Source organism: Rhodamnia argentea, chromosome 3 (assembly GCF_020921035.1).
Source record: "Rhodamnia argentea isolate NSW1041297 chromosome 3, ASM2092103v1, whole genome shotgun sequence".
Lineage (NCBI taxonomy): Eukaryota > Viridiplantae > Streptophyta > Magnoliopsida > Myrtales > Myrtaceae > Rhodamnia > Rhodamnia argentea.
Genome location: NC_063152.1, coordinates 26432741 through 26451490, shown reverse-complemented (window position 1 = coordinate 26451490; position 18750 = coordinate 26432741). Strand labels below are relative to the sequence as shown.

General features: G+C 39.7%; 1 protein-coding gene and 1 pseudogene across 1 annotated transcript; one reads left to right on the top strand and one right to left on the bottom strand.

Moving 5' to 3' along the window:
* Positions 1-255: 255 nt before the first annotated feature.
* Positions 256-1165, top strand: LOC115731226 (ethylene-responsive transcription factor ERF039). Its single transcript, XM_030661867.2, has one exon. The coding sequence runs from the start codon at positions 308-310 to the stop codon at positions 1130-1132; it is 825 nt and encodes a 274-aa protein (XP_030517727.2). The 5' UTR covers positions 256-307; the 3' UTR covers positions 1133-1165.
* Positions 1166-7691: 6526 nt separating this feature from the next.
* Positions 7692-8833, bottom strand: LOC115729435 (annotated as a pseudogene).
* Between the last annotated feature and the right edge of the window lie 9917 nt (positions 8834-18750).

Here is an 18750-nt window from a genome sequence, read left to right as displayed (position 1 = left end):
GGGGCAATGCGCCCTATTCATTGCCACATGGGAAACAAAATTGCTGATGGACCAACTGTACCACGAGATCTCTCCTTCCCATTCCGGTCCAGTGCCATGGGCCCCACTCCTCTTTTATGTCCTTTTTCTTTCTTTGTTTTTTCTCTTCTTTTTATTTTTATTTCTTGCTTTCCTTTATTTAATTTCCTTTATCTTTTTGCTTTTTCTTTTATTTATGACATTTGTTTCCAATTCGTGGAGGCATCATAAAAAGCCCAACAGCTCCCATTTTTGTGTTTGTGAATCAGATGAAAACCACTCTCTCCAAATGGCACAACAACATATCAACATTGAGAGTAGTGCCCAGGAAAACTCTCCTAGCTCGTCTTCATTCGCGGCCGCCGCTGCCGCCACCGCCGCCGCAACCACGTCCACCAACTCATGCTCCTCCTGTTCCTCCGCTGTGACAGCCACCGTGACAACCTCCTCCTCCTCCTCCACCTCTCCGGCACTAGAACAGAGCGAAACAAATGAGGACCACGCTGCTCGAAAGGGGCCCGGGAAATCTCCGAACTCGAGCGCCCACTCGGAGGAGCCGACCAGCAAGAGGCGCAAGGCCGGGGGGTCTGGCGAGCACCCGACGTACCGGGGGGTCCGAATGCGGAACTGGGGCAAGTGGGTGTCTGAGATCCGCGAGCCGAGGAAGAAGTCGAGAATCTGGCTCGGGACGTACCCAACCGCCGAGATGGCCGCCCGTGCCCACGACGTGGCAGCATTGGCCATAAAGGGCAGGTCGGCCTACCTCAACTTTCCCGAGCTGGCGCCAGAGCTTCCACGCCCGGCCTCAACCTCCCCGAAGGACGTCCAAGCGGCGGCCGCGAAGGCTGCCGCGGCTTTCACGCCCCTCCCGCCGGAGCGTGGAGCCGGTCCGAGCCGGGACGCCTCCGAGAGCTCCTTGTCCGACACGAATTCTTCACAAGAATCGACAAATGGCAGCTCGAACGACTATGAAGATGCCCTGTTTGACCTACCCGATCTGTGCGTGGACCAACCCAATGGCTTCAGGTTCTGTCCTTCATTCTCGTGGCAGGTTTGTGCAGCGGATTCGGGGTCCCGGCTTGAGGAGCCCTACTTGTCATGGGATTACTTCTAGACCATTTAATTACCAATTCGTTTTTGTGCTCAAGATTGATCCGCTTGCTCTTACACATGCTTCGCCAAGTCCTTATCAAGGCAAAATCTGTAAATTTACTTTGCCTCTACAAGCATAAATACGACTGCTCCGGCCGCTGAATTCGTCCCGAACTAAGTTCAGGCGAGATTGGACCCAAAAAAAAAAAAAAAATTCAGGCAATATTCCGACCCTCTTTGTTCAATGAACACTCCCGTCCTTCCCGATTTTCAAATCCAAGAACACCCACTTGGAGAATGGTCAAGTTTCAGCCGCTCGAGAAAGTGTGTGGTTACTTCCGAGTTAGGTTTCAACATAGAATTTCGATCGAGATCGAGATCGTGATCGAGAGAGAGAAAGAGTATATGGTTGAGTTTCTTGCAAGACGAGGTTTCACTTTGATCTAGCGACAAAGGGATTTCGTGCAGCTGATTAGCAATTATTTCAATTGCCTTTGTATCAATCTTGCTCTTCAAGATACACCAAAAAAATAATAATAATAATAATAATAATAATGAAGATGTAATCCGTAGTATATTGACCAGGAAACCTGCCCATCACTCAACCCTAACATATAGTCTTAAGGTGATATTACGTAAATAATGACATCACATGTAGGAAATGTGAACGGAGATTAGGTGTACTGTTACGTGCGAGAAAATGTTAATCATTTTGTCTATCTACTGGTTCATCAACGGCTAGTACGGTTTTCCAATTTTTTGACCAAGGAGGGAAATCGGACAGAAGAATTTGCGACTAGGACATCTTGCTTACGTGTCATTAAAACGGCAGAGGGCTAATACATAGGGATAAGACAGATCCGTGAAATGAAAGTTATCTAAAGTAAAAAAGACAAGTTAGGTATGTGAGACTGTAGAATTTTGAATCATGTGGACTTCACCACTAATCTAAAGATAACGAATTAATTACTGCTTTAATCCCCAAGAGATTATGCCCAAGCTGGCCAGTGATTGAAACTTTTGGTTTCATAAAAGATGAGATCTTAAATCTAACCCGCTTGGTGAAGCCTATGTGCCCAGAAGGAAGTAATCCCTAACGCGTTCTTAATCGCATACGCGTCGATGAGTTTAACCCGATGCACTAGAAATTGACTTGACCTGTTATGTAACCATAGAATCAGAGCAAGCAAAGAGGATAAGTAGGGTCCGTTTAACTTGTACTTGGTATTGAACTTGTAATTTCCTAATGGAAAGTAATCGCATCCGACGCATTTGTGAAGAAACATACTCCATTTTAATACATTCCTTCTTTAATATCAACGTTCCAAACACATGCGATTTAGCAAAGCCCAAAAAAGAAGGCGCCCCTTCATGCATGCACCCAAAAGTGATGAGACCTGTTCAAACCCACTTTAGCTCATTTGTAGCAAGTGACCTCACTATCATGATCCTTTCCTCTATTCAATACCAGCCATCATTTTGGAGCTACCCCAATACAAACAGATCTTCAATCTACCCCCCTATACAAAATGCAATTATGTTGGTTGGGTCCCACAAGGCACCCAATTGATTTTTGGACACCCCTTTTTTGGAAAAAAAAAGGAAAAAAAGAAAGAAATTGAAAGCACTAGAAGGAGGGACAGGGATAATCCAAGAAGTTCATGGAAGGAAGCTGTGAAGAATGTGACAAAAGAAAAGACGAGGGTGTATTAGATGTGAATTTAGGGTTATCTTTACAGCTATATAATGGCATTGAAAGCTTTGATAGGATGGTACATAGAGTGCTTTTCCTCTTCCTTGATAGGGACCTCCCAAAAGTAGTAGTGTTAGCCCATTTGATTTGGACATTGGCAAAGTTAGATTCCATATCTAGGAAGGTGCATGCATGGCAGTGAATTAAACTTGGTTCTTACATTTTTGTGGGATATCTCTATCTAGGCTTCATCTCTACGGGGGATGTAGGATCTAAGATGATAGCCTGAACTGGAAGCTTTGTGCTTCAAGATTTTTGGATTAGATTCAGTAGGTCAGAGATGTTAAGCGTACCTAGGCTAAAGGAGACATGCCTTGGCAAGTAAAATAAGAGTTAAAAGCTTGAACAAGACCAAGTTAACCAGCCACAACCTATAAGCAAAGCAGGGGTTTAGCATCTTCTTTAATTAAAGTGGTGATCATTAGGACAAAGCCATGATGGTTCCTCCAACATTGTTGTTTTGCGTACGTAGCAACTGTACTTTTGAGTGCAATTCAGTGCTCTTCCAAGGCTGTAATATCTTGTAAAGGAGATCTCCTTCTTATGCTCCCCATTTGATCATGCATTAAACCTTTGATATCCTTTTTCAATTTCTTTCAAGGGCTAAAAATCGCGACACCATCGAGAATGGAAAATAGTTCAATACTTTTTCGGATTCAATGTAGAGTTACCGGCTTACTAAACCTTCAAAATTACTCGGAATTGATTCTACAAATTGCTCGACGCGCGGAGCACTCATGGATTTTGAATTATTAGCATTCCGTAGATTCTTTTAGTAGGTCATGGTCGCTCTTGGGGTGCCTAAAATTCCATTCCAAATTATATAAAAAGGGAAAAAGAAGAAGAGAAATGCAAAAGAAAAGGAAGAAAGCACACAAAATGCTGTGAGAAAAGTTCCAAAATATAAGAAGACGCGATTAACAAATGCATTCAATGGAGAAATCAGATTTAATTTAAACTAATAATAAACCAAAAGTACAAAATATTGCGCGGCGCCACTTGCCTCCAAGTAGAGTGGCAGATCTAATGATTACCCCATAATAAGATCCCATCACCAATTAAGTAATAAATATGATTATGGTGAGATATGATTTGTAAACTACTAATCACACAAAAAAATGTTGACATCACCGTGGACCGAACCTTGATCAATGGGAAAGAATGGGTTCTTTTAAAAAAAAAAAATTAGCTGGAGGCCTGATTAGCTGCAGGGACAATCTAGCAAATCATCAAAAGCATGATTATCGACAATGATGATGAGAATGACTGTGGTGATAATGACAGGTTTGATGCAGAGTCCGGACCTAATTAAGGGAGCTTCGGGCCTGATATTAGATTGAGAGCCAAATTATCCAATGTGAATGAACAAAGAGAAAGATAAGTAGGTAGCTTACTACACTTCGGCAAAATCCATGGTGCGGAGGGCTCGAGACTGAACTTGCATGCCGGTGCCGGGGAAGCCTCGGCGTGTTGACTCGATGGCCAACACCCGACTCTGTACATGGGATTGAATTGATACCTAGATTTCGTATTAAACTAGTTTCACTATGTGATTTCTCTTATTGATAAATTGTTTGGGCTTTCTTTGGAACATAATTTCGAGTGAGGCCTGTGTGTTAAGCCGTGTCGACTCAGCGTGTGTCGATGATACCCCTAGTTTGGTCACAGGTAATGAGTCTATTGACGAAAGCACGAGTATTGTAATTAGGAGGAGGATGTGCTGTAAAGAGCTAGGTTTTTTCAAAATCACATGTATGATCAAATCCGAAGACCCGACACTCGATTGATAATTATACACTAAATCAGAGATATCATAGTCCAATCAAGGGCTAGATATCTTTTAATAATGGAAATGATGGTGTTGAACGTTGGTTGAAGGTTGATTCTTCTACAAATGAAAACTCAGTGAGCTGCTTGTTTAGTTTGAACTTTATTAAGTTAATTGGAAGAGTTTTCAACTCAGGAAACTTAACTGGTGACCAACAGCTAGTATTTTCAGCTAATTGAAATTTGATTGGATTGGATATGAAGCAATCAAGCTGATTATTGGTACTTCTATATTGCTGATTGATGATCTCTTGGCAATGGCTAGCGAGTCATTTCACGACATGTTTGTTGATAGAATTTTCAAACAACTAGAGATTAAGAATAGGTAAAGAAAGGAAGGAAAAAAATAAAATAAAATCAAGTGCCTTGTGTTTTATGCAATCGAACTTAGACTGTGCGACTTTATTTTTTTTATATCCCAACACTTGTGCAACTCTCCCACAATAGCATCCAAATTAGAATTCGAAACCGAGGGCTAGATTACAAAACAACAAACAGCCATGTATCTTTGTAACCACCCAATCTGACTCCGTTTGTTTCGCGAAAAAATGTAACATTTCTGAAAAATATTTTCCAGCAAGTCATTTTCCACTATATTTTCCGTTGTTTGCTTAGAATCTAAAAATGAGCTAGAAAATATTTTTCGCCGTTTGGTATGGGAAATCCGATTTGATTTTCCTCCGTGCACTCATTTTAATAATTTTTTTATTTTTATTTTATCTTTTCTATTTTTAAAAATCAAAATTTTAATTATTCTTTTATGTTTTTCCCCCTCTTCTACCGGTCACCCGCCACGATTACGACCGGCAATCGGCCGCAGGTGAGCTCAAGCCTCACCACAAGCCGATGAGGCTTGGCCTCACCTATTGCCTGTCATCGGCCATGGCCGTAGCCGGCAACCTGCCAAAGAAGAAGGGAAAAGAAAAATATTAAAAAAGAGAAAATTAAAAAATTTTAAAAAATTTCATTTAAAAAATAAATAAATAAGTGAGAAAAAAGTAAAAATAATTCAAAAGAAAGGAAATGTGAAAAAGAGAGGAGGAAGAAAATGTGAGGAAAATGTTTTTCTCTTCTAAAAAACACGAAAACATTTTCCCCAGTTTTGAATTTGTTCTTTGCTTATGAGTGGAAAATATTTTCCTTGACTAATTTATTTTTCGAGAACCAAGTACCAAAAAATCTGAAAAATATTTTCTTGAAAGTTGCTTCTTGCGAAATAAACGAGCCTAAGAATGACCTGACCAACTTGACAGTTATCCACACTTAATAAGGAAATATAAGCTCGACCAGTAGGTCGAAATGGGTGGAAAGTAGCATCTTATGAAGCTAAAGTTTGAGCTTAAAGATGTTTTTATCGTCATTAAGAGACAGAATACCTGTCTTCGGATCTTCTTTCTGCATGTAATCCATCAATTTTTTTGGGATTAATTGAAAAACTAATAAAGAAAGAGAAAGTGGAGAGAAAAGAATGGGGTCAATTGTACCAATAAAGAACCAAAAATAGGGGACAAATCTCCAAGAGCGTGTGCGGGAAAAGAGTGGAATAAGCTTTCCATAATCAATATTAATACTCATAATCTCTCTCTCACTCTCAATAATTAAAATAAAGCCAATGCCGCTAGTTTTGTAAAGTATGCAACTTTGTTGCACTTAAAAGATGCGGACATCTCAAATTGCATTACATGGGAAAATTCAGAGAGGACAGGAAGAGAGGTCAGAAAACGTGGGGAATCCAATGTCATGAAATTGGTCTTTTGTGCCATGTTGCCTAGAGAAGTGACAAGATATCTCGGGGACATAAAAAATCAAATAGGATGACGTGGCGATCGCCCGTTGGTTATAGCTGTGTTTGGACATTAGGGCCCAGAAATTCCACGAGTGTATTAGGTGGGTGATGCTGCTCATATAAAGAATTTAAAGGTGCATACACGTGATTCACCATTTTTTGCATTATTGGTGATAAAAGATGGACATGAGGAAAAGGGAGAAGAATCTCTTCCCTTAAGTAGAGCAATTGATGCCTTTTCATGCGAGCATTTTTTTTTTTTTTTCATTTCTTTCAATCAATTGTGTATGTTTAAACTTAGGATTTTCGAAATTCATAAGGTAGGAATTTATTAGAGTTCATATCATGCGAGATAATGTGATTAAGTGATTATACTATACAAGTAATGATGCCATTAAGATGCAAAACGTCGTTTCCTTTTCGTTTGCACACAAGTTGTACATGGAGGTACATAAATTGACGCGATTGTATATTGACACGATTTGATTTTTCTCATATCAAAGACTTATGATGGCAAAACGTGAGGTGTTTGAAGTAAATATAAGTTAGCATTATAGATTTAGACACACACACGCATATATTGTGATAATCGCTTCGGGGCAATTCATGGTGACCATTTATATGGTCTGCTTCACATATTTGGGCTAGAACGTGAAATACGAATACGGGGTCATCTATTTATATTGAGTAACCCATGATAGAGCTCCAATACCATCTCAGGAAGATCAGTGGGGGAACTCGCAACTTGAGTTCGTCGACAAATTCCGGTGAATCCACGTTCACTTAAAAACTTTAAGTTATCGAGGTGGCAGTCAACTAGGCATTAGCGGTTGTTTCTATTAACTCTCTACACACTTAACGTAGGGCTTCTTTCTTGTACAAGGTGTGACCAACATTCTCGATCGGTGGATGTTTCTTGGGCTTCCAAAGGCCCATCACGACATGTCCAACAAGACCACACGACTCAGACATCTAATCTTATTTTGATTTTCTCCAAATTCTTTCCAACAAGAACTACGTGCTATTCACTGATATTCCAAGTAATGGTAAAAAAAAACATCGACGCCAAAACTTGATGCATCTTGATCCACATTGAACTTCGTTGGGCCATTTCCCACCCACGTAGTGTCCGCAAATGTGCTGAAATTCTTATTCTTCCACAGATGGTCAAGTCATATTTGAACCATCTCTCTATGGATGATCTGTACGTACAGGTCAACTGCTGACGTCCCAGAAACCATGGAATCCGAAAGGGAAGGTCAGTTCTTCAGGCACTTTGAGTCGTGCTACGAGAGCATCGGCTTCTCCGATCCTCCTTGGATTCAAGATGACTCGAGTGGGACGAGTTACATGACTTTCGCCCGCGAGAGCAGCAGTTTGGAATTTCACCGAACGTGCCATGGCTTTTTTAGCTACAAACCTCAACCACAAGAATGTACCCATCATCTTCTTCGGCTCCTTTGGGGACAAAGATCGGCTCACCGACAAACCTACGGTCGCCAGGCGACCAAGTGCCGCTAGACTTATCAGACATGTCAAGCTTCATGACCGAGTCCAACGGGAAGTGCGACAGAGCTCGACGGGAACCGGAAGTTGTTCCGGCATATGCTTACTCGTTTTTCCTCCTGGAAAACCTCCTATTTATCACGGGAAAATCTGTAGGCTGCGTCCAGTCGTTGAGAGACTCCACAGAACACTTCTGGCAATCCCCTTGGGCGTTTATTTCAATGGACACCTGCATCATGTAAGCCCTACAATAGTGAGCTTATCAGTTTCCTTTAGGGGAAGATTAATACTACAGGATAAATGCAACAGCAAGTATACCTGAACCACATGAGGCAACAAGCCCTTCTCTTCTTGTTTGACATTCATGAGCGAAGGGTCCAATCTCCCACTTCGCCAATCATATCCTGTTATGGCCAAATATATAAGCTAAGTCGTGATCATATGATCACCATATGATTAAGTTAGAATCAAGATGAACAGTATTGCAACTGCACCAACATGTGTGATCACTACTTAATGAATTCATACGGTATGAATTTGATTGAAAATAATCGTCCTTTGGTTCCTTGTTAGTAAATGAAACCATATCATCGGATAAGCCCTATTATCCATAAAATTATCATTTAGATGATCCAAAAGGGACACAAATGATCTTTCCAAGCAGAAAACACTATTCTCAAGCGTCACCCTTTAGTTTGTAAATGTAAGACTTTTTGTCTCCAAAATTTGTTAGTATTACCTGCAATGTCAACCTTGATGCGGTTCCCGAATAATATATAGTGAGTATCCGGGAAAGCCCAATCATGAATGATTGGATGATTCGGGACGTCAAATTCCTTCCTTTGTAACATTTTGAAATTCGAGTTGAATTTTGCAGTTGCAAACAGAGTATGCATTATTTTCGAGAGATTTATCAAAAAAGTCCTAAACCTATTATAATTATATCAATTCAATTCTATATTTTTTTTTGTCAATCAAGTTTCTAAATCTTTTGTGTTTGTACAATTCATTTCATCCCGCCAATTTTGGCCGAAAATCGCTACCATGGACATCGATGTCTTACGTGTTACGTGTGAAATTTTTTTAATATTTTTTCGAATTTTTCATTTGTTTCATTTATTTCTTCCCTTCCTTCTTCCTCTAGCCCGTTGTTGAGGCCGGAAGAGGAGGGCCGGTGAGGTTGGCCTCGCCCACCCTTCAACCTCGCTATGATTGGGCGAGGCCGACCTCCCCTTGGGATGGTGAGGCTCGCACTCGCCAGTGATCGACGAGGTGGACCTCACTAGCCGTCGCTTTTGGCCGGTCGCTAAGATCTAATGACCTGAAGAGAGAAGAAAGGAAAGAAAAAAAAAAAGAAACAAAACAAAAAGAAATTAAAAAAACTCGAAAAAAATATTGAATTATTTTTATCTACATTAATGCCAATTGTGCCACATGGGACAACTTTATATTAAAAGATAGTTGAAGTGAAAGATTAATTACCATAAAAGGTGAAATGACCACGGGGCAAGAACATGTCCTCCGCATTGCACGACAAAGTGAGAAGCCTGTCTTTCCTTGCGTCCACCTTGCAATGAATGTGCTAACATTCTCTTCGCCGTCATTTTGAACACTCCTGCATTTCACTTTTTCGTGAACTTTCCTCTTCAGTTCATAAAATTTCGAAACTTGTGTTCGAAATACAACACGAAAGTCAACCCGCCTAGGGGTAAATAACAATCCACCTCGGCCCTTGCCGCGCAGTGGCTTCCCTACTGTTAATCCACAAGGTGTTGTTTTTTGTTGTTTGGTTCTTTTTTTTTTGGGCCTTTTTTTACGTACCCGGCCGTGAATTCTCCCCCCTTACTATCTGCCGTCCCGCCGAAGATGAAGCACCTTAGGTAGCCATGCCCTTCAAAAGGGTGCACTGTGGATCCGTGATCGTTGGTGAAGAGCCCCGACCCAATCAGATAGTACGTCCCTCCCAAGGGGAAATCCGACGGAATTGTCCCGTCCACAGCTCAGAGCACGACTGGTTTAGCTGTCTCGGACCGCTACGACACAAAGAGAAACTGGTAGTCCCAGAACGCGGCCTCCGGATCATCTTCCAACTCTGCTGCGGAGACGCCCAAGGAGCGATTGTTTGAGGTCGAGATTGAGATTGCTGGGGGGACCCGGCCAGTGGCGGGAAGGCCTTGGCCCCGGCGTGTCGGAATTCGATCATGTGTTGGGGATATCGGAAGTAATTTGGGTGGAATTATGTGGCATATTGCATTGGCTTGCATATAGGTTGCAAGTAACAAAGCTCCGGGGATTCAAACAGTACGAGGAAGAAAGTGGGGGAATCCCTATCTAGGAAACAATATTCTTGAAATTATGGATTTGCCCCTGCATATGTTTCTGGCAGACATATTTGCCTAACCTTTCTTGAAATTAGGGATTTGCCACTGCATTGTTTCTTTCATAAGTGGCAGACATATTTGCTTCACCTTTCTACAATTGATTGATTAACTATTTAAAACTACATAAAAATGAAGATCTAGGGTTAGGGACATTTCTTTTGCATCCTGTGAATATTTTTCCTAAATAAAATAAAATAGAGTAGAAGTCGATTACACATACGTGCAATATATATGGGTTAATAGTTAATTTCACGAAAAACCACAAACTATACATCTACGACAATAATACCACAAACCGATTTTTTAACCCCAAAAAATTTCAAACTGGTGTATCTGCGATAAATTTATCATTTGTTAGTTTTCGTCAAATTTTACCGTCAAATTGATAAGTTGGTTAACATGCAGCCATTGACGGATGTACCGATTTGGGGATATTACCCTCTGTTTATCATATATGTATCGGTTTATACATCTGAGACAAATATACCACAAACTGATTTTTTAACCCCAAAAAATTTCAAATAAATTTATCATTTGTTAGTTTTCATCAAATTTTACCGTCAAATTGGTAAGTTGGTTAACATGTGGCCGTTGACGGATGTACCGGTTTGGGGATATTACCCTCTATTTGTCATATATGTATCGGTTTATACATTTGCGACAAATATATCACAAACTGATTTTTTATCCCCAAAAAATTCCAAACTGCTGTATCTGCGATAAATTTATCATTTGTTAGTTTTCGTCAAATTTTACCGTCAAATTGGTAAGTTGGTTAACACGTGACCATTGACGGATATACCGGTTTGAGGATATTACCCTCTGTTTGTCATATATGTATCAATTTAGGATTTTTTGTAATATTAACCCAATTAAACGGAAAATAATAGAGGGCAAATTTATCTACTCAGTTGAATGACACGTGGCCATTGATGGATGTACTAGTTTGAAATTTTTACCCTTTGTTTGTCATATATGTATTAGTATGGAGTTATTTGTGGTATTAACCCAATTTAAAGAAAATTAATAGATGGTAAATTTATCACAAGTGTATCGGTTTGAGGTTTTTGATAGTCAAAAAATCAGTTTGGAATAAATTTGTCACAAATTTACTAGTTTGCGATTTTTGGTGATTAAAAAATAGTTTGAGGTAAATTTATCACAAGTGTACCAGTTTGAGGTTTATTGTGGTCATACAAATAGTTTGGAGTAAATTTGTTACAAAAGTATCAATTTTGGATTTTGTGGTAAAAAAAGTAGTTTGAAGTAAATTTGTCACAAATATACCGGTTTTGGATTTTTTATGGCATTCTTAATACGATCACGGATGGATGATAAGCCTATACTCATGGTGTGGGCTAACCCTACTGAATTCATGCTTGAAGAAGTAACCTCTTCAAAGGTTCGTTAACCCGTTCAAATCGCAAAAAGTTTTAATTAAATCTGGACTTGGGGGGTAGATTTACTCGGATGGGGCAACAACTTCACATTGACTAGTGACAATGTTTAACTTAGTCCGAAGATGTGTCAAACGGGTGGGTCGGGTCAAATATGGTCCTACATGTTTAATGTGTTTTAATCCATTTTCATACAGTACAAATCTAACGATCAATTCCCAACTAGACCCATACTCAACCCTTACCTAACCAATATTACTTAAATCATTCTCTATTTAGCTAAATTATGGAATATTTATTTCTTATAATTTTTCAAAAAAAATGATATTGCTAAAATACTTTCATACAATTGATTTTTTTTAATTTTTTTAAAAATTAATTTTTTTATTATTAAAAAATCATTCTTTATTTTTTTTTTAAATAATTTTTTTAATTTTAATTTTATTTCCTATTTTATCAGGAGGAGATGCGCGGTGACCGGCGACCGACGTTGGCGGCGGACGGTGGCGCTTCGGCCGGCAACATTCTAGAACAACTTTTATTTTATTTATTTTTCTTTTTCTTTCTTCGTCTTACTTATAAAAAAATGAAAATATAAAATATAAAATAATTACTTGAGTTGAGGCCTATTTACAAGTGGGTGGTTGGGAACCTGCAGGTGATGGGTCAAAAATGCGTAAAAAATGGATCGGGTTAAAACCCATATTTGAATATGTTTTATAAGCTTAAACTCATATTTAACCCATTTTTTAAATTTGTTGAACCAATATATGACCCAAGTGAATAAAAGTGAATTAAAAAATGGGTCAAAGACCCATATTGACACCTCTAAGTCTGATGCTCTAAATTTATAAGAGTACCACCAATCGTGGCAGCAATTACGTAACAAAATGTCGAACACTTCATTGGCAAAATGTTAGAGAATCATGTAATAAAAAAGTTTAGCCGAAATTGAAGAAGAGCATTAATAGGACAAAATGAAAATGATACCTACTAATGCGGAAACGGATGACGTCATCCTCCTTGATCGATGAGGAAAGTGGGTTCTATTATTGAAAAATGGGCTTGAGGCCTGGTTAGCTGGAGAGACAATCTAGCAAAGAATGAAAGCATGATTATCCATCGTGATGATGAGGATGATTGTGGTGATAATGACTGGTCTGACGCTAGAGTTCACACCTAATCAAGGAAGCCTCATGACTGATATAAGAGCGAGCCAAATTATCAAATGTGAACGAACAAGAAGAAAAATCAGTAGCCTCGGCATGTACCACATTTCAACCAAAAAGCGCGGTGCGGACTGCGGAGAGCTCGATATTGGACTTGCATATGGGTGCCGGGGAAGCCTCGGCGGGTTCACTTATGGCCAAGACCCGACTACGTACACGGGTCGATACTTAGATTTTGTCTCAAATTGGTTTGATTGCGCAGTTGCTGTCATTGGTGAATAGATCGAAATTCACACCAACTCAATTTGTGCCGACGGCACCCCTAATATTATTTGGGGTTGATATCACAAAAACTCCAAACTGTTATATATGTGGTAAATTTATCCAAACAATTTTTTTAACCACGAAAAATCTCAAACCGATACACATGTGACAAATTTACCCTCGAATTATTTTTTTGATCATCAAAAATCCTAAATTAGTACATCCGTGATAAATTTACACTAAGTTAATTATTTTGACCATGAAAAAATCTCAAACTGGTACAACTGTGATAAATTTACCCTTCGTTGAATTGGGTTAATACCACGAAAAATATCAAATTGATACACTTGTGACAAACGTAAGTTAAAAATCCCAAACCGGTGACCCGTTAACCGCTATGTGTCATCCTACTTAGTAATTTGATGGTTAGATTTAATGAAAACTAATGGACGATAAATTTATCACGGATATACCAGTTTATGATAAATTTATCATAAGTGTATCAATTTATGATTTTTTGTGATCAAAATAATAATTTGAAATAAATTTACTATAGTTATATCAGTTTGGAGTTATCCGCGGTAGTAATCCTACATTTTGGGTGGCTGGAATGGTGATGATGGTTGGCTTGGGCTGCTTTGGTGTTCTGTGATGCGCAGTCTGTTATACCCACTCTTCACAGTTTATGAGCCTGATTTGTTTCTAGTTCAAACAAACATGTCAGCTTTTGGGTTAGGACTAATCGGGATTGAAAGGATTTCTTTTACTGTTTGCTCCCAGATTAGGTCCCACAATTTCGGTGTATCCCATCTTGTTTTATCCCGGTTATGTAAGTTCTACCAATATTTGAGGATGTCCTCTATCTGCTGTCCCCCCCAAATCACTCCAGATAACATCCACTTAATCTTCACGAATAATGATAGTTTTCCAATCACCGACCGACTACTCATGGGAAAATCGTTACTCCGCCCATTATCAAACTTTGCCCGTCCCCACGAAAGACGGGAACCCCTCTTTGTATTCCAAAAGTCTACCCTAGGAAAATAGAGTCCTTCTACGATTTGGCACCATAAAACTGGAGGCGATTGTAAGAATTCGTGCCTGTTTGTCCAACCTGGCTTTGTTGAAAGGGATAAAGATCCCCTTAACCCAAGACCTGTGCAGTCTTTCCTTATTTTCAGAGTTTCTCATCCCATACAAACAATCTCCTGATTTTGACTCCTTTTGTCTCCGCCAGAAAGAGTCAATTTTCTGCTCCATAGCTTTGCACATTGAGATGGGGGATCTTAATTATTCACATAGCATATTGGGGAAGTGTTTGCACGACGTTTTAATCAAGATTTCCTTTCCAGCTTTCGACATCACTGACTCGTTGAAATTAATCGCCTGGCCCGTCGCAAAGCAATATTGGTTCAGGATGGCTGCTAAGTGTCGGCATTCCTTAACTATCCCATCAATTTGAACAAGTCAGTGATATTCTTTTCATTTCTTTTTCTTTCTGTTTTTTTTTTCAGAAAGCCGACGTCGTCCCTGGCCCTCTGTCAGTGGTCGATGGAGGTCACCGGCCCCACAGGCCCTTTGAACGAAAAATGAGAAAAAAAAACATAAAGAAAAGAAAATGAAAAAAAAACAAATACAATCAAAAGATTTAAAAATATTAAGATATTATTAAAAATTATGCACGTCGATCACCGGTCGTACCACGTAAGACAGCCTGCATCCACGTCAACGATTTCCGATCAAAATTGACTGGATAAACTCAATTAGCAAAAGGTGAAAAGATTAAAGATTCAATTGGCAAAATTAAAAAGTTTAGGATTAAATTGGTAAAAGTGCAATAGGTTTATGACTTTTTGGATAATTTTCCTCATACAACAAGCAGTGTATATGAGGAGATCTTTAATAGGATGCTTGAGTAAATAATCCCCCTCTTCCCAATTGTATAATTCAAAACGTTAAAAGACAATTGTTCTTAGCGAATCATACACAACACGTGTGTTGAGAAAATTTTAGAACACCTAGATATTATAAATAGGGAAAAAAAAAAAGGAAAAAAAAATCAAGTACCTAAGTCTATTATAATATCCACCTTTGCCTCTTCGACTTTATTTTTTTTTTTTTATATCCCAACGCTTGTGCAACTAAAAATTGAAAGTAAATATAAGCTCGACCTAAAGGAAGTATAAGCTGGACCCAGAGGAATTTCTTATGGAATCTCTCACCAGCAGGTCGAAATGGGTGGAAAGTAGCATCTTATGAAGCTAAAGTTTGAGCTTAAAGATGTTTTTATCGTCATTAAGGGACAGAATGCCTGTCTTTGGATCTTCTTTCTGCATGTAATCAATTATGTTTTTTTGGGAATTAATTGAAAAATTAACCAAGAAAGAGAAAGTGGAGAGAAAAGAATGGGGTCAATTGCACCGATGAAGAATGAAATACCCAAGAGCGGGTGTTGGGCAAAAGTGGAATATAGTTTCCCTCATTAGTATTAGGGAAAAAGCCCTAAAATATGTCTACTGTGACGCATTCATCCTAAATTTCTTTTTGTAACATCAAAAATCCTAAACTTATACTCATATAACACATTTATCCCAAAATTTTTCTTACAACACCAAAAACCTCATATTTATACCCATGTGACACATTTGCCTCAAGTAATTTTTTTTGTGAAACCCCAAACTTGCGGGATGTGACACATTTATCTCAATTTTTTTGGGGTAAATATGCCATGCATATACAAATTTGGGGTTTTTGGTGTCAAAAAAAAAAATTGAGATAAATATGTCACAATGGTGCAAGTTTGGGGTAATGTGTCATATCGGTACAAGTTTGAAGTTTTTTGTATTACAAAAAAAGTTTTGGGATAAATGTGCCACAATAATCATAGTTTAGGGTTTTTGGTGGTATTTTTCCTTAATATTTTAATGGCCCAAAAATTCATAATCTTTCTCATTCTCTATTTTTATAATTAGAAGAAAGCAAGGGTCACTAGTTTTGTAAATACGCACCTTTTTAATCCGATCTAGTCTTGATCCGGAAGCTTTTCTCTCCCGTTTTAAGAAGTTTTTTAGCTACGTTTTTAGGATTTCATTTCTCTTGGATTTCGTTAGCATACAAGTCTAGTTTCAAAGGAGATCGAAGGAGTTTTGTGAAAATTTCACTCTCACTATCGAATCTATGCTCGTTCAACCTTTTTATTATGCATGGCGATGGTGTTGGGGACGCCGAACTTAGGTACGCGCCGCCGAAAGGGAAAGGCAAAGTCATAACAACAGACAAAGATCTCGATATATGCTCATTAGTGAAGACGGATTCAGAGATCGATCACCCACTTTGGTTGGAAGAATGCATAGATTTATTTTTTGAGTGTGTGACCCTTATCTTTGTTCTAATGATTTATCTTGTTATTTGGAACTTGTCTTGTTTTGAAGTTGTAGCAATCCGGACTGCGATATTTCACTTTATTTTTTTGCGGATATGAATGAAATGTTACTTCAACAAAAAAAAAAAAAAAATGTAGACATAAGAAAAAAAAAGGACAAAAGATGACGACATCACAAATTGCTTATTCAAAAAGAAACCGTTCACGAAATTACATGGAAAAAAATTCAGAAAGGACAGGAGGAGAGGTCTGACAATGGGGGAATCCAATGTCATGAAACTGGTCTTTCTGTACCATGTTGCCTAGAGAAGTGACGAGATATCTCAGGACATTAAAAATTAATAGGATGACGTGGCGACTGACGGTTGGTTATTGTTGTATTTGTACATTAGGGCCCAGAAATCGCATGAGTGTATTAGGTGGGTGATGCTGTTTATAACACAGGAGCAATAACCAACACTCGTCATTAAGAACTTGCAGGTGCAAACACGAGACTCACCATTTTTTTTGCATTATTGGTGTTAAAGGATGCACATGATTCTTCATCGAAGCCTGAGGAAAGGGAGAAGTACCCCTTCCCTTAAATAGATTTAAATATTGACATGATTTGATTTTCTCATACTGAGAGCTAATGATGGCAAAACATCAGGTGTTTAAAGTAAATCTAAGTTAACAATATAGATTCCGGAGAAAATTTCAAAAAAGGGTCCAAAGTACATTGATTTTCTCAAATAAGAGCATGAAGTAGATCTTATTTTAAATAAGAGAAAGTGCATTTTGTTTCAAAGGGCTGAAGGAGGGTTTTCGTCTTTTTATATTTTCTGATTTTTTTCCTTTCTTTTCCTTTTTTTCCCTCTTCCTCCCCTTTGGTTGCCATCATCGTCGTCCCCTCTTAAACCCATACCCGAATTTTTCCCCATCACCCCTCACTCCTCTTTACAAAAACGACCACCGTAGGCCCACCCCTTCACCGGAATTCGTCAAAATACAGCGGGCATGCCGATGCGGCGGCTCTCACACATTACCGCCCTCCCAGATGCACCCATTGTGGGGGGGGGTTCCAAAGCCTATGCATGTTGCGTGCCCCGAATTGCCCGAGCTTGCAGGAGATGGCGTGCGAGGAGATCTTGCGGCTTCTGCAGTCCTAGGGCGACGAGCCGATAAGCCAGACCATCATCGGCCACAGCCTGAGCGCGGCCTTGGCGACGCTCATCGTGTACGACGTGAAGACGGCATTCGAGAGCATGGCCCCACTCGTCACTGTCATCTCCTTCAGCGGCCCACCGGTGGGCAACCAGAGCTTCAGTTACTGCCTCGAGGAGCAAGGATCAAAGTCCTGTGCATCGTCAACTCGGACAACCTAATAACCAAAGTGCCCGAGTTCATCATTGATCGGGCCAACGGCGGCAACCGCGTCCTGAGCGACCGAGACATCCCAGTGCTGGGCTTACCGAGCTAGATTCGGAGGCACGTGGCGGACACATAGTACGAGTATACTGAGGTGGGGAGCAAGCTGAGGCTCAGCAGTAGGGACTCGCTGTACCTTAGTGGGATACACGTATGAACAGGGGAAAAAAGAGCTTAACTAGGAAATCAACTCTGCTTCTGACCTACTATAAGTACCTTTACAATAGCTTCACTCATTCCATTAGCATATGGGAACAAATGCCCGACACCGGGTAGCTCGTGGTACTGAACCCACGAAAGCTTTTGCGCTATGTGCCGTTGAAGCGAGGCGGGAAACTAGCTAGACGACGTCAAGACCTACTTGCATTTGGTGGACAACTTCGTGTGAGTTTGAACTGCCCGTTCAGAGCCACTGCAAAGAGGGTGCTCATCGGCGGCCACTCAGTCAGGGCACGTCCGTAATTTGACGGCTTCTGGCGATGGGCCAGCGATGGTTGTGTTTGTAAATAGGAGCAAGGGGTGGCATGGAGTGACAGAGTTCAGGGAAATCTGAAGGTTCAAGAAAAGAAGAAGATGACGATGATGGCAACCAGCGAGGAGGAAGAGAAAAAAAAGGAAAAAAATCGAAAAACGTAGAAAGACGAAAACATCCCTGGTCATATCTTTTTTTGAAACAATCCACTTTAGACCCTTATTAGCCGTTGTTTCTTATTAACTCCACACAGTAAATGTAGGACTTCCTTCTCGTACAAGGTGTTCAACATTCAC